The sequence below is a fragment of the Corapipo altera genome, unplaced genomic scaffold (genome assembly GCF_003945725.1).
Source record: "Corapipo altera isolate COAL_440 unplaced genomic scaffold, ASM394572v1 22, whole genome shotgun sequence".
NCBI lineage: Eukaryota > Metazoa > Chordata > Aves > Passeriformes > Pipridae > Corapipo > Corapipo altera.
In genome coordinates this window covers 6,325,341-6,350,534 of record NW_020884886.1, presented here as the reverse complement: position 1 = coordinate 6,350,534, position 25,194 = coordinate 6,325,341, and the positions used below count along the sequence as shown (strand labels likewise).

Below are 25,194 nucleotides of genomic sequence, written 5' to 3'. Positions count from 1 at the left end.
GAGGGGCTTAGGTAATTTGTGAGGAACAAGAGTGGTAAAATAGAGGGGTAAGGGAATAAAAGCTGGCAGGTCAGTTTGCTTGGCTGGCCATGCTCTGTGCCTGACCAGGGCAGTCTGTGCTGACTTTTTTAACTCCTTCCCAACTCTTCCCTGGGTGATGGCTTTCCGTTCTCTATGTGCCTGTGTTTGTACGGGGTGTGAGTACAGAGCATGGGTTGGAGGGTCTGTGAGCGCTAGGGGACATCAAGCTGGAGGAGCCAGTGAGCAGGTTATATGACTTGGGAGCAAGGGGAGTGAATGGGTCTCTAAGGGCCAGCTCTGGATGTGAGCTGGATGCCTCTAAAGTCAGGAGCTGTGGGACAAGGATGTCCTAGCTGGGTCTGTGTCAGTGGCAGATATGCAGGGAAGGAATTAAGAAAGCCAAACCTGAACCAAATTTAAAATTATTGAGGTATGGAGGGGCACAAAGAAGGGCTTCAACAGGCACATGCAAAGCAGGACAAACACCAAGGAAAAGATGGAGCCACTGCTGAATGGTGTAGGTAACTCTGTCTCAAAGAACAAGATAAAGCAGAGGTGATTCAAAAACTTGACATACTCTTCATTGGCAAGGTCTGTTCTCAGGTCTCCCAGGGCCTTTGTGCCTACAATACACAGGTAGGAGTTTTGGGGAGCAAATTACTACCCATAGTAGAGAAAGATTGAGTTATGGACCACTGAAGCACACTGGTTGAATACAAGTCCCTGTGTCCAGATGAGATACATCTGAGGGTAATAAGGACAAGCTGACTTACATCACTGCAAAGCTACTCTTGTCTTTGAGAGATGACTCAACCTGTATAATTCTCTGAAGCTATAATTTTGTGATAATGATTTGCAGAATGCTTTTTAGTGAATAATTAATGGAACTAAAGAACTTTATCAGACAGGTCCCCAAAGATACTGGGTTTTTATAGAATTGAAGACAGATGGAAATCTAGCTAATCTTTCCTTGAAGACAATAGCTGAAGTAAACTACATATAAGAGCAAATCTCCAGGTAGCTTAAGGTAGACTGTGAATCCAACATGCTGTGGAATATTATTTGTGCTGCCTAAATTAGAATTTTAAATGTCCTTGATAAAACCTGTTAGCCCTCAGGTTTTAAAATAAATGCACCCAATATGACTGACTGCTAAAACAGCTAACGATGTTATAAAAATAAAGCTGCCTTTCCAGTTATGCATTAGCATTATGGAATGAAAAAAGGGGACAGTACTATGTATGACAGGCCCTTCCAGAAAGAAAACTTAGTCATTGCCATTCTTGGAATATTCACAGTATCACTGAATGATTTAGGGATGTGTACAGATTATCTGGTCCCACCACCAAATCATTGCTCAAATCCTGGCTAACTTCAAGATTAGATTAGGTTGCTCAAGGTGTCCTTCAGTAGAGTTTTGGAAACCTTCATGGATGAAGAATCCAGAACCTCTCTGGGAAGCCACTCTCATGGTGACTTTTTTTTTTTTTTTATGTTTAAGCAGAACTTCACTTGCTTTACTTTTTGACCATTGCCCCTAGTCTTTTCACTGTGCATCTCTGAAAAAGAGTATGGCTTCATCTTCTTGACAATGCCCTCTAGACAGTGGAAGAAACTATCCCTTCTGGGTAACTTTCTGGATATTCTTTTGGGAGATTTGTTGCTATAGCATACAGAAGTGTCTCATGGAGATCTGTGATGTTCAGGCTTTTACAACAAGGTTCTGATGCTCATCCACTATTCATTTCAGAAAGATTTTAAGAAATGCTTCCTCTTAGACTAGTATTTTTGGAAGCAATAGATGAGATTAAGGGAAGCTGGGGTTAAGAGTTACAGCATGGCTATGTCAGGATCAATTACTTTTTCTGTGGGTTTTCCCCCCAAAGTTATTTCCATTAGGGATTTGGTAAAGCACAAAAAGTTGTAGACTCTTAAGTTCCCCTGAGTCCTTGAGTCCTAGAGCACGGTCTCTATCTCACCTTATTTTGTCCTTCAAATGTCCTTACTTTCAAATGGGAGATCACAACTGGAGAAAGAAAGGAAGCAAAGGTTATTTTCCTCTCTTCAAACACTCTGTTTTAGTATGGAGGATAAATCCTTTATCAGTAAGTGCTACATTTTCCTGATCAGTAAATTAACAAAATCTTTCTGATTGCCAGGATAGGTAAGATTTATTTGTCTTTGTATGGATCATTATTTCTATTTGCCTATTTTTCCATGAAGTTCTTCTTTTAGCAATGATTCAGGGATGTTTTGAAAGGCTTTTTGATTTGTATGTATGTATGTATAAATCAATCAGTCAATACACACATATATATATATATATATATATGTTATTTTTTCTAAAAACTTTTCTGGTCAGGAATCTTCTACCAAACATCCCATAGAAAACTAGCTCCAATCTTTTATATGTCATTGTTTCACACCAGGCTATGGAGACAGCAGAAGAGATGAGAGCTTTTCAAGGCCTACACCAGACCTTAATATCCTTGAATTAAGGACTTGCTTTCTCCATTAGTGTTGTGCTCTGCTTAAATATCACTGGAATTACTAGATTTTAAGATGCTTCTTTCTAGATTATTTCAACAGGATCAAGTAACTGGTAGGATACACTGACAAGAACATAGATGTACCCTGAGCATTCTCAGAAGTCCTGACATCTGTCCTTCAGCTCAGATGTTTCAAACTGTTCTGCAGTTTTGACTGCCTTACAATTAATAACAATACAATTGGATGGCCACTTAAACCTCATGTCCAGGGAAGAGGTGTTTGGGAAGGAACAGCTATTCCTTAATCTTTCTCCACACAGACTTGCACAGTCTAGTTCTTTTCCCTTGTCTATCTGATCAGCACTTGCTTCCCCGCTTGTTGCTGTGGGAGCTCACTTGTAGCCAGCTGGAGCCACGACAGCACTGGTGGTGCTGTTCAGTGTGAGACAGGATAACAGACACCAATTACTGATTTTTTTCCTTTGTTTATTGTAAACAAAGATCCCAAAGGGTCCAAAACATTCTCCCTCTTTAGACCAAGCATCTTTTTCCCATTTCCGTGTTTGTTTCCCTTGAGTGTCAGTCCATCTGCTCCTTCCCCTTTGCTTGGAGAGTCTGGCACTTCTACAGGTGCATCCTAAGCTTTGCTGTTCCTGAAGGATTTCCTGCTGGCACCAGTGCTGCTTTTTGTATTTTTCGGTTCCCAATTTCTTTTTTTTATGCCAAAGTGGTGGGTTCATAACAAAACAAAGACATAGCTGGGGTGTGTGCATTGATTTTGTCATGGAACAAGGTGACGTGCCAATAGACCCCCTACATACAAAAACACTGCTGGTGGGGAGGGAGATGGAGTGGGGACACAATCTATGGAGTAGCTCCAGAACAGCTTGGGGAAACAGATTGCTTCATTCTTCTGTATTACCGTCATCACTTTTTGTTATGCCTTTCTGTTTAGACATGTCAGAAAATTATGTACTAGGCAAACTAAATAAAAACACATTGAAAACACATTCACAAACACACTGTTTAAAGCACTGCCCTGCAGAGTGGAGACCCTTGTTTAATGAATCATGCATTCAACATGAATCAGGCTATGAAAAAGTATTTTTTACTTGAGATATATGTAACTTATAAAAAAAAGGAACAGCTACGAGAAGTAAGTGAGACCTATGTCAAAGCTACATCCTATCAGTGAGGGATCTTACCGTGATTTCTGATGCGGCTGCTGTACTTTTCTTGGGCAAAATATTTTTCAAAGTTTAGTTTTAGTGCTGAGGAAAAGCAACTGCAGTCACCCCACCAACTTTCATGAAACTGAGTGCTTGTTTTCTGGCCAGGACTAATTATTATGCTGCTCACACATTCTGAAGAGAAATACCCATCAGGCTCCTATCCCACAGAGGCAGCCAAGGAAACAAAGTTGATACAGAAGTATGGTCTCCGACTCCCAGAGTGTGTAAATAGTACAGTTACTCCTGAAAGAACTATATAGGGTAGATATGCCACTTGGAAAGGATCCATGTGACAGTTCAAAGGTTGAAAAATAAGAAACTTGACAAAGGAGATCCTTCCTGGTTGATAATTATGTAAAATATGCTTTTGTATACATGTGTATAAATATTTCTCCGGGATTTGATGCTGTGGCTTCCAAGTTTATTGCTTATGCTTATTGTCCTTAACTACTTTTCATGTGATGTATGCCACATATTTTGCTTGTCATCACTCCTTTTTCATACTATTCCAGCAGCTCTTTTTTTTATTCAACCCCATGCTAATGGGCAGCAGTGATAGAAAGTTCTGGGTGAAAGCCCAGAGCATAGATTCTGCTTTGTGGAAATATCAGATCTGGATTTGCTTGGTACCTTTTCTCAAAGCAAAGGGAAAAGTCAGAATGAAGAACAACACAGGCCATCATGTGCTACAGTTAGGATTTAATATCTCAAGACTAAAATTTCCATGGTATTTCTTATTTCTGCTTATTCTCTTCTTTGCTTGCTGCTCTTCAAAATGGCACAGTATGACTGAGGAGCTTTTCCACATCTGTACCTTGATATAGTGTAGCATATAGAATACCAGAATGCAGAATATAATTTTTTTAGCTCTGCTTTCTTGACTTTACCTGTGGCAAATGAGGTGGAAAAAAAGGTCTTCCTGCAGTTTGGTGGTCCATCATTTGCCAAAGTCTTGATTTATATTTCTGGTTTCTACCTACAATACTTATATTCCTTGTTAAGTATTTATCCAAGCACTCATGCCTGATGCTAGACTATATCAGGTGTAATCACTAAGAAATGTCCAAGCAAACACAGTTACTGGATTAAAAAATGCTATTTCTTTGTTAAGTATTGTAATTAAGGGTATAACTCAAGGTACTCCAAACATCCTGGAGGAGTTCTGGAGGATCATCTCTGTCTGCACTAAGGGAACTTACCACAGCTACTGCTTACAGAGCCCAGAGGTGTTCCTAGTCAAACAGTCACAAGTAAAAGACTCCTTACTTTACTTCACTGCCTGCTACTGAAAGGAAATGTGTACTATAATTTTCTCCTTCATTTTCCTTCTCTTGAACTTCCAACATCACAATTTTCCAATATTCTGCTAAAAATACAAAGTAACTCATCCAGACTGAGATCAGGTTCAGCTTTGCTGGACCTGCAGAGAAAGGGAGAAGGCAGAAAGGGCTGCCCAGGCAGCAAGGACACTCTGGCACCGTGTGAGGGTACATATGTGCCACACTACCAGGCTCCAATTTCCCTCAGCACTCTCCCTGCCAGCCTGCGCTGGAACTGCGCTGCTGTAGTAAGGGAATGAGGGTCTTCTCTAAGCTTGCCCTCATAATTTGTAGAAAACTGCAGGAAATCAGATGCCTGCACATTATAAACAAAATTTGGCAGATTACATTCTTCGCCTCTTACATAAAACAGCAAGTAAATTTAGACTGGGCAGAAGCTGGAATTAGGAAAAACTTGAAAATCAAAAAAAACTTGTGAAGTGTTTGAGCCACCCTAACATTTGGCTAAATTAAGATACTGTGCCTCCCCATACTGAGCTATTTTAAACCAAACTTCTTGGCTCTGCTAAAAGCACCCTTCTTCCACTTCACACTGTTGAAGCAAAATACATCAGAATTATTTCTAGCTAATTCAATTGAGAAAGAGCTAGTTTTCATGGAACAATAGGTATTATGAAAATTCTTAGGTTTCAGGTCACATTTCACTACATTTAAGATTGCTGATTGAAAACGTATTCATGTCAGCTGGATATCACATCAAGGCCAATATGACAAAAATAAACACCAGCAGTATAAAAAGGGCAGAGAGGTGATCAAGTTGTCCTTGCTTTATTCTCATAACTTCTTACTCCAGAGCACTCAAGAGTTTGCATTTAAAAATAGACAGAGCAGGTATGAGCAGATGTATACGTATTTGAAGTACCCGGGTGAACATTACCAAGCTTGCATGAGTTTACAGAGAAGGGCAGGTGCTTTTTGGACAGTATGATTTCTCCAAATTTGGCACAGTTGTTACATGAGACATTGCTAACCAGAGCATTTACTGGGTGTTCAAGACAGAGCACAGGCACACCTAGCTGATTGTCACCACGTAAGTGTAACATATATGTGTAAACAGTACTATTCACATCGTTTGTAGATGTAGAAATAAAAAAAGATTTGTTCCTGTCTCTCCCTCTTTCTGGGAGTAACAAATGACCTTATTGTTTCTTGCTTTGCTGACACTTCTGCCTCTCTGCTTCTGATATGCCAGTCACACTGTTCTTTCACACAGATTAAAAACATTATATTAAATGCAGAACAAACAATTCACACTCAATTTGAAATGTGCTGCCTCTAAGATCTCAGGAAACCTATGCATCTAGAACTTTGCTTTTTTTCCCCCACCCATCTATATTAGTTGGTTAGCTAAAAATCTTTACAGATCTTCCCAATTTTCTCCTGCAGCTTTGAGACGCATTATTGAACAGGTATTGGAGAAAAAAAATTGCTGTCTTTGCTACTGAGTTGAAGTAATAGGAAAAGAGGTAAGAACATTAGAAATGAGAAAACACTGCAAGAAGTACTGAGTGTGTTGTTCTTGATACAAGGTTATGCAGTAAATAACCTCAATTGTTTGAATTGTAGCTATCTCCTACTTTGTATTTTAATTATTTTTTTTTTTCAAAACAGAATTACTTAAAACTTCCTACAGTGTATTTGGTGTCATATGTAATGGCCAGAACTGACTGCTGCTGGAGTGGATTGCAGTAGAGGTGAAAAGCTTTCATAAGCTGGAAAGCAAAAGTTGGCCAGCTGGGATGCTTGGCATACAGATGGAAGTTGCCTAAGAGGCACATGGCTTGTGCTTTAAGCTATTCTCTGAGTCCCCACACACTGTCATGCCCAGGTCAATAGGGAGGCCAACACTAGCCCTGATGATGGCTTGGACACCTAACTGTGAGCCTCATATGCACTGTCTCTACAGCCTGTGGCTCAAATTGTGTCATGATGTGACCTGCTGTGGGCAAATAGAAGATTGATCAAAATTGCTTGGATTTAGTTATCTGAGATGTGATTGTGTTACAGACAGATAGCTCTCTTATTATTCTGGCAGCTGCTGTTAAAGACAGCAACAAACAAGCAATAAAAGTGAGGAGGATGTTGAAAGAACCAATCAAAAGACTAATGTTACAGCATAGATAGGGAGCAATTCTGAGGCATACTGCAGCCCAGATTTTCAAAGGTCTGTGACTTCTGATTTCAGTACTTCTGCATTTTCAGTACTTTTTTGGGTTTGAAACAGACACAAAAATCCTTCAAGCTGAAGACTAAACAGCTGTGACACAGGCAAACCCAACTATGTGTGTAATATAAAGGGATTTGCATTAAAACCAAATTAAGGATTATTACATGAATGGAAGCAAGACAAATAAGCAACAACAACATATTTTAGATACAACATGATATAGTTGTATCAGGGAGAATAGGATGTAACAGGGAGTGAAAGGATGTAAATCTACTATGGAGCCCTAAATCGGATTCACTCAGATAACAGCAATATCCTATCCCAGTTTCCTGGCAACCAGTTAATATAAACACAAATAAATAATACAGAAGCTAGCACAGAACGTGCAACAAAATTCTACATAAAATTATTCTCTAGTAGAATGACTATTTTTTTTCTGAAGATTTATGTGGCATCTTGGTAGCTGGATGTTTAGCTGGTGATTTAGAAGAGTATCTAGCTGGAACACTAACATAATTCATAAAAGTAACTCAAGAAACCTTCAGAATGGCATCTGCTCTCTCCTCAGTATGTTCTGAAGCATGCTGACTGAGTTCACTGCAAGCAGGCCAATGTCTGACTTGGCATGTTCTTGTCTGAATATGATATACCATAAATCACATCATAGTAGAAAAACTGTGGAACTTTCTAGACCTGGTATTTCTGACTATTTGCTACCCAGTGGCCAGGAACAGCTGTGTGGATGACAAAGCAATCAATATCATATGGTAAAATACTGTATGCAAGTATGGAAGCCAGAATCTTACTGTACAACAGTTTCAGGTAAGTTTGGCCCAAGTGCTGGACCACTTATGAAAATGAGTTTAATTTTCTGCTGTCTTACCTATTGTACCTTGTCTCAAGTGAGAAATCTAAGACCTCTCCTATCTGAATTCGTATTTCCCTTTCCCAAAACATGACAGTCAGCCACTTAAGTTCACAAGGCCAAATGCTAGGATGTTTTTATAAACAAGTTATCTGTGCGGATGATGTACAACAGGTATACTTTAATTTTCCTTCTGAAATATGTGAACAGAATGTATTATTCTTGTGTAATTCTGGAGAACAAAGATAAGAGGAAATAGCAATGCATTTCTTCTAATCAAGAGAAGGAAATGAAGGGTGAGGCTTTCTAGCATCAGCAGGTTAATTTTTGATACTAAAAGAAGTTGGTATCTAGTATGCAAAGTTTTAATATGCAGGTTTGCCAGTCCCAGATGCAGGATGAAACTGCAGTTAGAAATTAGTTGAAGGCAAATTTATAGTCAGCTAAGGCAAACAGAGGATATGGATTAATTTGATTAACTTAGTACACTAAAGCAAATCTGAACAAAAAGCCTACAAAAGAAACAAACATGAGCTTGTTCCAGCTGCCTCCTCTGTCTGAAGATATAGGTCCTCTTTGTGCTGCTGGTGCAGATCTGAAGAAGAGAAAACAAACAGGATGTTCACAGCACAGAGCTGAGTTAGGATTCTTTTAAATATCAGGGGTTTGTTGCCAAGGATGAAGTTCGTGGTCCAAGTGCTAAACTAGAAGTTTCTTCATACAAGCTAGCTAACAGATTCTCTCTGGCTGTCATGATTTTATAAACTAAGTAGCTTTGGAATATCCTGGGAACGCTCCTTTCTACCTTTACACCTGAGCCTTCTTGCCTCTCCCTCTTCATTTACTATCTCTGGCCTTATGCTTGTGATTTTATAGAGGTCTTCTAGCAGTGGTCCTGTAGGACTGTATTTTCACAGCATTTGATAAAGCAGTATCCAGATCATTTCTAAGTCTCTCTGACACTGCAACAATGCAAGTAATAAATACCACTACTAATAGGTTGCATCTGGCTTCCTTCCTGCTTCTGTTTATAAGCCATCTATGCCATCTAGTGGTTAGTTTTTACTTACAAGTTTTCTTCAAAAGTCAGAGTGTCAACTAAACAAGCCAAAGTCCAAATTTGACTCAGCAAAAACATAATTCAAGTCTGGAGAGGAACTGAGGGGCACTACCAATACCCAAGAAGCCCCAAGTACATTAAAGCACGTTCTAGGCCATCCCTCTGCTACCCTGACCCATCCCTCTCCTTTGCTATGCCAGTGTAACAGGAGTTGTCACTTGCCCAACTCTGGTAGTTTTGGGCTCGGGACACTATTCTCTGCAGGGTAAGAAGGCAGCTATCAGCCTTGTAACAGCTAAAATGCCTCAGGAAAGGGGATACAGCAGAGCCTGCAATGCCTGTTTCTCTGAGTACACTGAGTGTACACTGAGTGCACATACTCTGCAAGGCAAACCTTTTCCTAACAGATACATGCTCTTCATAGTGATACCCCTACTGTCCAGACTGCTCCCATGTCAGTTAATGAACCAACACATCCCTCCACAGAAAAAACCACACCTAAGAAGGTAATCATCAAATAATTTGTACGCATTTGCTTAAGACTTTGTGAAAGGGCAGTTAATTTCAATGGAGATGTTATTTATTGCAGAGAAGTAAGTGATTTGGGGAACAGTGTTAAGTATTCATTGGCTTGAAGCACTTTAGTTACTTAAATTTCAGGGAGAGGCAATGATAGTTTAGCATTCTGATTGGGAAGCTCTGTCTTGATTTTGGATAGTGCAGATATGAAGTAAATCAAACCTATTACAGTGCCATGCATACAGGAGGGAATAGCATGCTCAGGAAGGAAACAAGCAAGGAAAGTTTTCTTAAGGAGGATGATCATATCTGAGTTGGTTAATAATTATCCCATGAGAGCATGAGACTGATGCTTAGAAAATGCCAGGTATTATGTTACTTTAAGTACCGGCATGGATGGAAGAGAAGGGGTGGCTGCTTACATACTGCAAGCACTATGTAGTAATGCTGCAGAACTGGTATGCTCATCCCTTAGTTGAAAAGAAAAAGACATTAATGGTTTCCATAAGCCTTCTCATCCAGGTTTTCTCAGCTGAGGAACATACACCACAAAACTTTGAGGGAAATGGTTTAAAACCTGGTAGAGGAGAAAAATCTTCTGTTAACAGGTCACAATATTATATTTTTTTTAAGTCCTGTAAAGTGCTTTTTCCTCCAGTTTGTTAATATTGTCACTACATTTACAGCTATGATTTTTCATGGGATAAATATACTTTCCTTTGACATGTGAACAAAAGCCTTACCATTCAGTGGCAGAACAGGGAAACCCTATTTTAATCCACCGTGCAAGTGGCATTTTGTAACAAACAAAAACCTTAATGGGACTGGAAGCCTGTCCTATGATCTACTCCCTAGAAGGAGTCTGTTTTCATAATATTTATAGCTTGGTGCTAGGATATAATTTGGATGTGAGAAGATGAGTTGCATGACAAGATGAGTAAAAGTTTACAGTGACCAGCAACAACAGAGTACTCACTTTCTCTGTAAGGGTGCATTAAAAGCTGAACATATGTTACAGAGAATGATATACATCTACTTTTCTATACTGCATGAAGCACTACTGCCCCTCCCCAGAGGGAGGCAAGCAGCACTTGCACCTCTCTGTTGTCATAACTGGGGACAGCAAGTAAGATCTTTCATAGCAGAAGTTCAAGTATCTTATGTGTACCTAAACATGCAACAGCATATAGATTAAGAAAACTAGTCACAATTGAAAACAACAGTCTTTACTGTAAATCACTGAAATACATAATAAATTATTTTAATTCTCTTTATATAATAAATTAAAATAATTATAAAATGGGAAAATATTAAAAGCTAGTTTTGGAATGATGATTGCTAATTAAAAAAGTTGTGTCCTGGATGTAAACTGCACCTCTGCAGATACCCTGCTAGGTAAGGCCCAAGGTAAATGCATTGGGCCCAAGCTAAATATGTTGAAATGTAGAAATTGAGTTTCATACAAAATGGAAGATGAAAAAGAAACTTCCTCAAAATTTAGACCTTTAGTTCCAGCAGCTGGAGAAATGTGCTGTCATTTGACCTACAACTTCATTATTCAAGGAACAATATTAATAAAGCAATTTCAAATTTGTAGTAGATTTTGCACCAGAACAGTGATATGTACAAACTTCATTCATGCCATGAATCATATACAGTATTACTGTGTGATTGATGAGAACTCATTAATCCCTAATTTTGAACAGCAGGTGCTCACAGACAATTCTGTACAATTTGCAAAGAGAGACAGCTTACTCAAGGCACAGTAAGTAATAAATTGAAGAATACTGTATATTTTATATTGATTATATATAATAGATGGTAGAGGTTGGATCTGTTGAACTGTTGACTTCTGCATTGCTTATTTGACTGTAAGGACACTGAGGATGGATTGAACTTCTTTTACTTACGATGGGATGGCACACTTAGAATTATCAGGATAATCCAAGCAGAGTAAGAACACTACAGACCTGTGAAGATATCAATTTATTTAGTATTTTTCAGGCAGAAAACTGAGGAAAACCAATGAAAAAATGAAACAAACTCACAGTATTGTCATGTCTAAAGCTTCCCTTCAATTAAATTTTCTTAAAATCTACTGGGAATAACTAGAGCTGTGAATCCTACTATGAATATCTAATAATCCTGCAGACATGCAATACTGGTTTTAACTGGTGCTTAGATTTTCAATCCAAATAAAGATTTTACAGTGAAGTGGAATATGAGGCCATATTCTGTGTCTGATATTGAGTACAATGTTTCATCTAATTATACAACACAATGCAGTGTTTTGCTCAATTCACAGGCAAAAAAGTCTAAAAAATGTGACATTGCCCCTCCAACATATATCAGTCTCTCCTGAAGACACAACATTAATGGCATTAAAGTATCGAAAAGTAAGAATCAAATAGATAAGGTACTTCTGCAAATACACCATATTAATAAAGGATTTTCACTTACTTGTAATTGTCAGTGCACGTGACATTATAACCAAGGGTTTTCAGCCTGGTTTCTAATGTCTTTACACTGCGGATTCCACAGGAATCTCTGTGAGAGAGGATTTCAATATTATTGCAAGTCTTTTGTTATATAATTTCCTTTACAGAACTTGATGGAATTAGTAAAGTAAATCCCCATTACTTTGCCTCTTCTATATTCCATAGCACCTCCAGAATAATGGTGTACATTGCTAATTGTAATGTTTCATTTACTTACATTACAGTTGTCTCACATTTTATACTTAGTTTGCAGCCTACAAGATTAGCTTCAGCCAGTATAGCATTTTCAGATTCTATTAACCAATAATCCCACCTTTAACATTTGACTAGACAGAAAAAGAGCTAAATAACTTTGTAAAATATTAAATGTTTCATTTGCAATATTCTTTGGTAACTATTTAGGTAGTGCTAAAGTTGATTCTACTGTCTTTATAATTGGTTATAATAAAACAGAATTATAACCTGTTGGTTATAACAAAACAGAAATACTCTTTTTGTTAGAGGCTTGTTCTCTCTCTTGAATATTGAACAATAGAAAAACACAGAGAATGAAAAAATCCAGAAACAATCCTAAATACAGCTTCTGTTTCTAGCACTGATTTTTAATTTGTGGTCCAATCAGCGTAAGAAAGTTTAGCATAGTACAGAACCTGCTGAGACCTCTAAATTTGCACCAACATAAAGTATTAAGGCTAGTGTTACTTATCTGCTGGTATGCAGACTGCAGAAAACATATGGGGACCAATAAAATAATTGTAGAAAGCAATTAATAAAAATCTACAAAGTTCCATGCATCCATTAACTGAAAGATAAATTAATCTTCAGTGCTTGTCTTTTTTTTGTAGTATGGGCAACTTTTGGAAAGATGAGCTGTATGATTTTTTTCCTCTCAAAGGGTTTCATTCTTTGATTTAGAGAGGAAGGCTGAACTGTGTTTTGGAGACTCCAGAGCACTGTGATAAAATTCGTTGTCTGGCTTGGCCATGCCAAAATTGAATGAAAAAGAAGCAAAAGGAGATAGCAAAGAGCAGAGACGAGATGTGAAAGGGAAATGACACAAAATGAATGGATGCAACCAAAAACCATTGAATAGCAAGAAGAGAAGCCTCATGCTCCCGAGAATGCAGAGGACACCTGGGATTCAGACACATGTGGTGGATATGGTGACATCTGAGTCTATTTCTCTGGCCCTCTTCAGCCAGGGCAGTTTTAAGACCAATGAAGTGTCCCCATGTTAAATTGCAGGGATCCTGCAAAACTGAATTCCTCTGTTCTGTACCCCCAATTCATCTATGTACACTTGCAGCGACTCCCACAAAAGCTATAATGAACAGACTATTTAATTCTTCCTTTAATCAGTGCCAAACAAGGCCTAATTTCCAGCCTAATGATTTAATTTTTTTAACTTCAGAATCTATTTTCCATTAGGTTTCAATTGAAAATTGTCACTTGGTCTTTGGCTATTTACCAACAGACAATTCTGTTCTGACTGATCTCTTTTATTTGTTTATTATTTATTCATTTGTTTTAATTAAATTACCAGCAAAATTAGACATTTTTAAAGTCTACATTTTATTACTGGATTAATTATTGAGAGAAAAAGAGCCCTCTGTTGGCATTTATCTGCTTCTACAAATTTTTCAAATACTTAGGTGAAAATGAAAAGAATGCATATGGCAAGGCGAAAGAAATATCTCTTGTCAGCACTTAATCTGAAATTCAGATTGACTCTTAGTAAAACCGTACAAGTTATATCTTCACTGAAGGTCTGAGATCCAGAGATCCACACACACAGATCTAACCAAGAGTTGACTACAGATAAAATTTATTTATATTTTGTCTAATTCTGGTATTTCTGTACTCTTTAGGAATGGCAGCCTGCGCCTTTTGTGTTCATGAAAGCATCTAAAATACTTCAGTCTAAGTGCTATGCAAATATAATCAAACGGAAAGATAAGGTGAAATTTTAAAGACAGGTCCAAAAGGGAGAAATTAAATTTTTTTTGAAAATTTAACTTACAGATCTGGTCCTTCAATATCATCCACAACCCAAATAACAATTTGTGAGATTTTGTCTTTCTGGAGATTAGGTATTTCATAATCTGCAAAAAAACTGATTCAAGAAAAAAAAAATTTAGAACCATAAAGAACATGAAAATTAATTAGTCTTTTGTACTTTACGCTAATGAAGGTTCTGATCCTGCTGTAGCATATGGGCTTACTTGACTTTATATCTTCTAAATACAATCGAGCTCAACACAGATTAGAAAAATATGATCCATATTCTGAATGTCCTCAAAGGTCAAGAAATAGCAGGACAAAAAACTTTCCCTATAGAATTTACCAAGTTTGCTCTAGGCCTGACAGAAATCACAGTCCTTGTAACAATACCCTCTCCTTGGACATGCTGCTGAAAAGAAATTTTGTAATGCTCACCTTTTGGAAGGCATAAACATTTTGCCACAGTATGTTGACTGACTTGAAGGCAGTTTTCAAAGAGCATTCATCCTGCTTGCCACAGCAGTTTGTAAAATGCAGGAGTCAAAAGCATAATTTCCAGCAATTTCATATTAATTCATTCAATTAGGGACAATTAAGAATTGTCCTCACAACTGAACAGACTTTGATGCATGAGGCTCTTTCAGCTACATTTCCTATGCTTTTTGCAGCAGAAGACTCAAACAACTGGCTGACCTTTTTTTTTTGTAGTCATTAGATTTTCTACACATAAATCAGTTTTCTTACCTTGGCTGTGGATAAGCTCCTCCGACTGCAGAACCATTCAACAAGACATGTATCTCCCCTGAACTGTGCTTCGCATACTGCAATACATAACAATGTTTTCCAGAACTCATCTTACAGATTTTTTACAGAATCACAGAATCACAGAACATGCTGAGTTGGAAGGGACCCATAAGGATCATTGAGTCCAACTCTTGGCCCTGCACAGGACCATCCCCAAGAGTCACACCATGTGCCTGAGAGTATCATCCAAATGCTTCTTGAACTCTTATCAGGCTTGGTGCTGTGACCACTTCCCTGGGGAGCCTGTTCCAGTGCCCAACCACCCTCTGGGTGAAGAACCTTATTCTAATATCCAACCTAAACTTGCCCTGACACAACTTCAGGCCATTCCCTTAGGTCCTGTCACTGGTCACCACAGAGATCAGTGCCTGCCCCTCTTCTTCCCCTCGCAAGGAAGTTGTAACTGCAGTGAGGTCTCTCCTCAGTCTCCTCTTCTCCAGGCTGAACAGACCAAGTGATCTCAGCTGCTCCTCACATAGCTTTCCCTGTAGGCTCTTCACCATATTTGTTGCCCTCCTTTGGACTCTCTCTAATAGCTTAATATCTTTCTTATATTGGGGTGACCAAAACTGCACACAAAACTATTCTATTGCAAGCAACAATGACTAAAGAAAGAATTTTATCAAGAAGAATATCAGAACTGCAAAAATACTACTACACTAGCACCCTAGCAGATCATTTCAGGAGAAAGGACAGGAACTAAACAGCCAGTGGATTAATTCAATGAATTAAGCTATTTTCTCACACCTATAAATAGTTTCTTCAGCACAGGAAGAAAGCATTTTAGCAATCTGTGTTGGGTTTGATCTGTGAATAAAGGGTTGACAGCAAAGCTGTCAAATATCACTTTGAACCTGCAATTAGTAGACAACTATTGTGCTTATTGTGCTTAGTATATGATTTATATTAACAACGCTAACACAGAATTTTAACACATTATCTAGCTAAGGTGAAAGTTAGGTTCTTCTTGCTAAAACACTGTATTCAGTCTAAAACAGTGTATTTGTATCAGAAGAAATAATCTAGCAGAGTTACAGGTTTAAAGCTGTTTTGAGCCGGCAGTGTTTTCCTGAACCACCCAGGACACGCTGGCTAATGCATGAAGTCAGCACTAATGCACTATTTACAGTGATTGAGGCCATCCTCCAGAAAGAATCCACTGCATTGTTTTCACATTCCATCGTAGTAGGGCAGGATTCATAGTCCAGTCCTGTAGGAAGGCATGTGATTTGTGCTATTAGAGATATGATAATGACTGTAAAAAAGGAGTTTAGAAAGGAAGTAAATTTATGTGCTCATTACTCACTGAACATACAACATAGTTTTTGACATGACACTGGAAGCTTACTGTTGTACTTTTTCAATAATTTTCCATCCTTTGCAGTTTACACAAACAGTGACATTCTGTGGATTCAGAAATTTGTTTGAAATGGATCTAACTCTATTCCTGGGATGCAGCGAGCTCCAGGTTGAGAGAACTGAGAAGGTGGTTTACCTCCACTGCAGCACTGTTTAGATTTCACTGTATGCTCCTTGACTGCAATGTTAAATATTCAAATGATACCAGAGTGAAGCTATCCCTAATTTTTCACCAGATAAGAGCAAAATTAGCTTTTGCAGAACACAGCACTCAGTCTCCATTGTGGTTTTACAAACAAATGTTTAATACAGCACTCATTATCTTACCAGAGCTGTTTGCCTGCCCACACCAGTTTAGGAAATCTCCAAAGAAGCCAAACAGGGTATCACCCACAGACATGTAGCGACGTCCTCTGTCAGCAAAGCTATTGACTAGTAGCTGATTATTTTCCCAGAAGAGAGACTATATAAAAATAGGGGAAAAAAAAAAGAAGATATGTACTGACACTTGGGCGAGGACACAATGAGATTATCGGGTGTCGAAACAGTTTAAAACATGTTTTGGTATTTCTTTCAAAATCAACTAATAACCAGAAATGTTAGCTTGTCTTTAGAGGAACAAACTTTTTATTTTATAGAGGTGTAAATTCCGATCCCCAGAGACTTGAGGAACACTCATACCTTGATGGGAAGGGATATAGACCTATTTTGAATGTAGTTAGGCCTAGCTTTGCCTGCCTCAGCAGGCAGGTTTAGGAAAAGGAGGAAAAAGGGAGGACAAATATTTATAAGCCAGATATATGTTGCCAGAATTCTCTCACATTGCTATGTTGGCTTATGGTGTGAAAAAATCATACATCTTGCTGTTATTTCTGTGTTTGCGAAACTCTTCAAGAATTAAGCTATGTTGACAGGAGTATTTGTTGGTTTAACTCATAACATTTAGAGATGAGGAATAATTGTGCTGAGGAAAAACTGCTTTAAAGCACAACCTGTCTCTTGCACAATTACAGTTCTCTGCAATTGCCAGCACATCAAACCCTGACTGTTTTCTGGCACATAACATCTTATCTCATTTCTGTTTATGTTTGTTTAGTGTGTCAATGTTTAACATGTCATTGCCAGGAGGTTTGGCTGTGAGGAGTAGAAGCAAAAGATGACAGCAGGCACACCCTTTGCAGGCAGAGCACCTAACTCGAGGAAAAGTAGAAGTTCAGGGACTATGTCAGAGCTCCCAGCACAGCAGGAAAAACGGAGGATGATCCTTGTAGTATAAAAAGAGAGAGGTTGCTGAGAAGCTACCGCATAAAATAAATGGAGCCAAACACATTGAAAAATGCTATGAAGTCTGAGACTAGTTTTTAAACTACAGACAGGTCAGAAAGAATGACTCACAAGTCAGCCAGATAATGACTCTTGGTCAATTTTGAACTGTGTCATAGAAAAACTGTTGGATATCTAAGGACAGTTAACATAAATAATCATTACCTTGTTAGCTGGAATTGTGTGCAATGACAGGTTGATAAATAATTCATAGTCCTCAGGTAGAATGCTGCAAGGATCCTTGTTAATAAATGCACTTTTAAATGCTTCCCATATCTCTGAACAATTCTTCTCACTGTAATCATTGAAACAAACAAACAGCAGAATTGTTTTTTCAAAGCGGAGCAAGAAAGTAATTTGTTCCCAACTTCTTCAAATTCCCACATTAAAATATCTGTAAGGTTAAGATAGAAAACTGAAGTCAGGGTGGTAAAAAAATTGTAGGTCAGGAAGAGTGTATAGATCTTGTCTTTTTCTGACTCATAACTGCAGCAGATTAGGAGGAAGTAGCAAGGAAAATATTATCATTTACAGTGTGGAATTAGAAACACATCGTAATTCAACAAAAATCTTCATAGGTAGAATATATACAGCAAGCTTGCTATCCAGCACTGTAGAAATAGTAAAGAAAACAGCTTTCTTTGAAATGTTTCAGATTCAAAAAGCCATTTCAACTAAACCATTGCTAAATATGTAAAACTACTGGAATGCCCTATTACTCCCAAAATGTCAGATTCAAGTGCAGGAGGAGTTGCTGAAAAAGTTTCAATGGCAGAATAATGGTTTTGACAAAGAAATGCCTTGTGTGCATAGGCCCTAGGACTGTGCAGCTTTACCTTGCTGGAATGAGTACAGTGACCAGTGTGGAACTGCGTGGAACACACTGTCACTATGCAGGAGCTACAAGAATATTGTTATCATTCAGCATTTAAAGTGCTCTTGAAAGGAGGCCCGAAACAAACTGCTGCACACTCCAGCAGTTCCCTTCTGTCAGCTCTGTCTTGGAGACAATAATCTCCCATGGAAGAACAGGACAGGCTATCTGGGGATGAAAGTGTCCTATCTCTCTGGATTTTCAGGATCTCATCTGTCACAGATCTGAACCTGCTTGTAGTAATTAAAAAGGGAATTCCTGCTCTCACCACTTTTCCACAGTACCTTTCCCATGTAACACTGTAACAAGGTTTATGCCAGGAACTCGCTGCACAACAGAATAATTATTTTAAATGCATACAGCACTCCTAACTTGAACAGCTGTAATTGCGAAGCTCTAGCTTAAACAACACTAGTCCAGACAAGTAAATCAAACTTTGCCATTAGAGAGTTTTGCTCATTTAATGTCATCCATAGACAGCAGGGTTTTGGCTGGCACAGATTCCTTAAGGAGACACTTTAAAGGACTCCTTGTGATGAGCTATGCAGCTTCCATGAAGGAAATGTACCACAGATTATTTTACAGTAATCTCTGGTCATGATTCCAACAACTATATAATAATTCCCTATATATCATAAGGAGATATGGATTTTTACGCAAAAATATTCAATATGATGCAATATGATCCTTGATCAGTAGTTTCAAGGTTTAAATAGATTTATTTGATAAAAGGATTTGTGCCCTATTTCTGATTTCAAGCTGTTATACTTCAGCTTCTGACAATTGTGTATGTTTCTGTCTTATTTTGTTAAAGAGCTTTCTGCTGTAAGCACTCACTCATGCCAGTACTTGTAAGTTATGATCAGTGAAACTTTTAATATCTTTCTTGACAGTTGAATCTTGCAGTAAATTCCTGGTTAATTCACATACTGCATTTTTTTTCTTCATGACTTCTCATCCAGATTTGAACAACCTGTAAATCAAAAGGATTATTCTGCTCTGATACTCAAAATTTCTTAGCTGGCAAAAATACTTTTTGAAACTACAGGGTGGGGAAGGAATACAGTTCAGGACAATTCCTTCTAATCTCAATAGACATTAATGAGTCCTATTAGACTTATTTCATACTAGTCAGTTAAAAAAATTGTTTTCAAAACTTCCATGATATATTACAAATAAACACGTGTGGAGAAAAAGCACTACAGGAACATTTTTGTTATACAGCATGCTCCTGTTAGAAAATTTCAAATATGATCTTTGTTCAAATTCCTCACTTCTACATTACCTACACTTCTACATTTTGTAAAATGCATCCTTTACCTGCCATTTTGCATGTTATAACGTAAGAGAAAGTTTTTCTTATGTTTTTATAAAGATCTTTACATTTTAACTATGTTGCAGTGTAAAGACATGCCTTGCTAGCTTCCTTTACCTTAGCAAAGTATTTTTAGAGAATTATTGTATTTGCACATAAATTCAGAAGCAAAACATATCCAGGTGGTCGTGCCTCTGTAAAAGCCAGCCTGGGGGCAACTAAGAAACAGGCAATGAACAGAAAGGGCTATAAATAATAAGAGTATCTGCTTTGCATCTGTGCAATATGAAATTTTCATTTTGTTTGGATTACATTATTTGCTTATAGACCTCACAGAAAGAGAACCCTCCCCCACATTATATGAAATTAATTGTGTAGCTCTTCTTTTTATAATGTCATTTTTGGTCTTAATTCAGGAAAGTGGTCCCAATGGCCTGCCTGGCTTCATGCTATCCTGAACAAAAAGACTTTGATGAATGTGTTCAGACTGCTCAATTTTAAAATTATATTGTGAAAATGTCACAGGAATTAATTAGATCACAATACTATCATAAACATGAGGCATATAGAAATACTTTCAAGAATATTGTATTAAAAGTCCAAATCAGTTAACGATAAAGTTAATATTTCTATCCTTTATGTTGCTCATTTTAGCATATTTTATATTATTAGTCATGTTCTGTTTCAGATAGAAATGAAGTGACATCTGCTAAGTCCAATAGGAATTCTACCTATGTAGACCCTACTGCAAGATCAGACTACCTACACAACTGTTAACTAAATTTACATATTTTATATAATACATATTATATATATATATTAAATTGTAGATATGTAGAAATCTATAGTTAAAGTTTATTTGTACCTTCCACTGTGACATGTTTATAAATTTGCTGAGCTTGAACTGTTCTGCTGAAATTCTCGTACTATGTTATTTACATTAAGGTGATTTCTTCTTTCATGAGGAACTTGAAAAAAATTGCTTCTGATAAGTTAATAATGTTATTGGGCAGAAACGTGTAGTTTTGCCTTTGTTAAAAGCCACCAACCTGTTTTCAGTCCTGTATCTTCCTCTTTTGCAACAGAAACTGAAAAAGGGATGTTGGGGGAAGGAGGTGATATTTGCAATATAATCTAGCCCTGTTTCAGACAGCAGCAATTCAATGTGTAACCCAGCCAGGACCCCTCTGCAAATACCTCTGCAAACTACTAGGACAAAATTTTAGTTGCAGAATAAAGGGTTGAACTCCAGGAGACTGTTCTTCCTAATTTTTTTTCCCTTTTTATGGAAGCCCTTACAAAGGAAAGAAGACAGAAAAAGTGCTCAAAGTGTTTGATTTACCTCCAGTTCTGTATAATTGATACAGCTATTGAAATCTCATGGATAATCCTACTTGAGCAGTTGATTACTACTGATTTTTTCAGGTGGATGAGCTAAACAGTTTCCTGTTTAATCCAGTACCACAGATAGCTGTAAAGTGAGGTGTTTCCCTTCTTACACGACCTGACATACAAGGCATGCAAGGTAAAGCTGATCTTCGCAGGAGCACTGTCAGATTTGATACTTCAGACACATTATCTCTGCCATCTCTGTGTGGTGTTCTCCTTACAGAACAGTAAGGGGGAGGGGAGAAATGTGAAATAAAAAATTGCAGGATTAAAAATCTTGCCTTAATTGCACTACTTTACTTAAAATATGACACCTGTAAAAATTCATTTTTTGTTTCCAGGCAGCTACAAGCACATTGGCTGCAATAGGATCACTTTCATGGCTAGAAGCATAACATCAGGCTTCTGACTAATAACTATTTTGTACAGAACATAAAAAACTAATCCAGAAACAATCAAAACTTACCCAACAGTAGGATTCACAATTCTAATATAATCATAGCATCTTCCAATGGCAATACTTTCCAGGTTTTGAGTTGTACCTTCACCTTTCCATTTCCTTCCCTGCACTTCTGAGAAGCTGTTCATAAACAGAACAGACACAAGTAAAAGAGGCAAAAAAAGGCTCATCATCATGATTCTTGGTAATCCAAGTTCTTAAAAAAAACAGGGGGAGTGAAAAAAAGAGGAGAGTTAAATGATACAATCTAAAAGGAAACCAGCAGGCTTAACATTTAAGATTGTCAATACTAGCTCCAGCTCTAGCTCTGTGCACAAAAGTTTGGAGGAAAACAAAACCTTGCTGGGAACTGTAACTCAACTGTTTCCTGGAACGATTGCACCACAGGGATACATCACTTCCTTGTGTCTACACTGCTCCCTATTTTAGAAAAAAAGAGACTTTCAAGGCCATCTGGTGATAACTAAGGAGAATTGCAATATATTCTAGTAAAGTGAGGAAAAAAACCCCTACCACTTCAGTACTTAGGATGCCTTTGGTTCACTTAATAGTCATTGTTGTGCTACACCTTCCTAAACCATCACAAGTGCTTGCAAGCAACATGTTTTAAACAGTTTCTTTTAATTTTAGAAAGATTATACTTTTTACACATATTTCTCTAATGGCTGAAAAAAAAGCTGAAATACATATCAAGAACAAACAAAAAAAAAATCTCTAAAATATGCCAGTATAGCAATGATAGCATAAATACCCAAGTCCTCGTGATCTTGTATCACACATAAGGGTAAGATCAGTCAGCTTTTTTTTCCATCTCTCCCCTGGATACTGAGAGCAACATTTTGGTGTGATGATACTTGTATCATCTCTTCATGAACAAAACTGCCTTGCAGTCATGAATCAATCATAACAAGAAGCAAAAGGATTGACACATATCCTGTGCACTAAACAGATCTCTTCAACTTCTGCTTACTGTTATTCTCCTCCAGGTTCTTCTCCCTAAGTACTTCATTAGATCAAGAAATGACATTAATTAATCTAATCTTCAGAGTAAATATTCTGTGGTATGCAAATACAACCACACTATTTTTTTTCCTTAAAAAGTAAAAAAAATTCAACCTTCGAGTAATTTGCCTATGGACTCACATTGCTAAGGCAGGTCTGTCAATTCATGCTTTGTATGCAGATCACTGTCCCTTGCTCCCTGCCCCTCTCTCCTAGAAGAAGTTATTGCCCATGAATCAGAGTCAGCCAAATTGGCAGCATATCTGCTCTGGAGATATTCGAGTTCACAATCTGAATATTAACCCAAACAACCATGAAATTCAGCATGTGTTTATATTCTGAAGCCTGGGAAGATGAGGAACCTACATATTCTCATTCTTTCTATCAGATAGGAGTGGTAACTTTCAGCAGAAGGAAGGTGTAACAGGTGGGAACGTTAATCCTCTATTACAACTCAGGCATGAATTGCTGACAGAATAACCTCAACTCTATATGACTACATGCTTTAGGCCTGGAAACATGACATTGAAAGTCCTCATATTCCCAAGCTCCTCTGTAAGCGTTGAACTTCAAACATTGTTTCTTAAGGGTTTGTGTCTTCAGTGCATGATTCTACCTCCAGCAGTAACACCAGTCTCACTTGCTCCCTTATGTGCTGTGACACACTCTCTGTGAAAGACATGCTCAAGCCCAAACCCAGAGGTGTGCTTACTAGCCAAGCAGTAAATATAACCATGCACTGGCTAGCCAGCTGCATAACACCTGTGCTTTGCCTTCCTTTTCTTGTGCAACTGCTGACATGTGTAACTGCTTCCCCCCCCCCAAGGTTGTATGAATTCAACCTTCCAAGGTTTGTACATGTTTGCAGACATGATTAAGTAGGCCAGCATGTTCAAAAGTCCATCGAGGTGGAAAGCATGCATGGAAAAGGAAACACCCAAGACTGCAATTGCTTAAGCCTCATTTCCTTAGATAAAGAGATAAAAAGATTATGGTGCACATGTAAGCGAGATAACCCTCATAACATGATCACTCCTTCTCCGGTCACTATTTACTACTTTTACCAGCATTTTATTCTCCAGCACTAGTATGTTGAGCAATACTAGACTAAAAACTCATGTGCCTTTGCTCAGAATATTTCAATGTGTTTACAATTAACTGCTTACATCTATAAAGTAGCTAGCTCTAACACATTTAATATCTGCAACATAGATATTTTATAGTAATAGTTTTTAGTCAGAAAGGCCTGCTCCATCTATTTTCTGTTTGACAATGTACTTTTGGGACATTTACTACACATTGCAACACTGGTGGACAATTTTAGTACATGTTGCCATGTTGGCTGACAGTTCCACCTTTTGTCAAATCCATGTGTGATCTCAATTCTGCCAAGTGTTCCTGCTTATTTCGAAATGTTGAATGGGCATATGAGTATCACAAGCAGGTGTTCCTGGTCCATTTGCCTTGGATGTTAAACAAACACATTTAACTCTGGTTATTTGGCACAAATACTGCAAAAAGTTGGGCACAGATTCCCCGCTGCAGCCTTGTTTAGGACCCATCACACATTTTCCCTCACAAACACCAGTTCATCTGCCACACCCGCTTTAGTCCTGATGTTGTCATCTCCTCAGTGTATTTCAGTGAAGCATTGCCTTTACTTCCTGTAAACACACATATTTAGTTCAGTTTCTGTAATGACTGTGTTTTATAGCATAGCAGATTTCTTTCAGCTCCTAGCTTCTCATGGTTTCCTGGTTGGGCAACTGGGAGTTGTCCCTTTTGCTGCAAAGTACAAATAAAGTCTTCCTTCAGAAATGCTGTCTCAATATCAACAAAACAGTACTGTAAATTTTAGACTGCTATATGTACAAATAGCTTTTCTAGGACCTTTCTTGATGAGGCCACACCTCTAGTAGTGCATCCAGTTCTGGGCCCTCAATTCAGGAAGGACACTGAGGTGCTGGAGTGTGTCTAGAGAAAGGCAGTGAAGCTGGTGCAGGGTGTGAAGCACAAGTCCTATGAAGAGCAGCTGAGGCAGCTGGGGGTGTTTAGTCTGGAGAACAGGAGGCTCAGGGGGGACCTTATTGCTCTTTGAAAGGAGGTTGCAGCCAGGGGGGGTTAACCTTTTCTCCCAGGTAAGTAGTAAAAGGATGAGAGGACAATCTTAAGCTGTGCCACGGGAGGTTTAGGTTGGACATTAGGAGGGATTTATTCACAGAAACAGTGATTGGGCATTGGAACGGGCTGCCCGGGAAGATGGTGAAGTCACTGTCCCTGGAAGCGTTTAAGGAAAGACTGGATCTGGCACTTGGTGCCCCGGTCCAGTTGACACGGTGGTATTCGGTCATAGGTTGGACTTGATGATCTCAGGGCTCTTCTCCAACCTCTGTGATTCTGCAAATTGTTTCCTTACATCCACAAGCCACTAACTCAGCGCTGCCAAGGCGCAGGATTTCAAGTCAGGCACTAGGTC

General features: G+C 38.2%; 1 protein-coding gene across 6 annotated transcripts; it reads right to left on the bottom strand.

Annotated features, from left to right (window-relative positions):
• Window positions 1-6,209: 6,209 nt before the first annotated feature.
• BST1 (bone marrow stromal cell antigen 1) lies at window positions 6,210-22,453 on the bottom strand. 6 transcript variants are annotated; one of them, XR_003527582.1, is made up of 10 exons: window positions 21,723-22,447; window positions 17,844-17,973; window positions 16,683-16,818; window positions 16,124-16,206; window positions 14,937-15,013; window positions 14,212-14,304; window positions 12,154-12,240; window positions 11,604-11,663; window positions 9,393-10,270; window positions 6,210-6,220 (listed from the first exon to the last, which is right to left on the bottom strand). XR_003527582.1 is itself a non-coding variant. In XM_027642948.1 (9 exons), exons 1-9 carry the CDS (start codon window positions 21,890-21,892, stop codon window positions 8,595-8,597), a joined length of 951 nt encoding a protein of 316 aa, XP_027498749.1. In that variant the 5' UTR covers window positions 21,893-22,453; the 3' UTR covers window positions 8,281-8,594. The 6 variants fall into 6 exon arrangements, 2 of the variants coding, with proteins under 2 accessions (XP_027498749.1, XP_027498750.1); XR_003527583.1 differs by lacking the exon at window positions 6,210-6,220 and adding an exon at window positions 8,599-8,709 and having other exon boundaries at window positions 10,082-10,270; XR_003527584.1 differs by lacking the exon at window positions 6,210-6,220 and adding an exon at window positions 8,624-8,709 and having other exon boundaries at window positions 10,116-10,270.
• Between the last annotated feature and the right edge of the window lie 2,741 nt (window positions 22,454-25,194).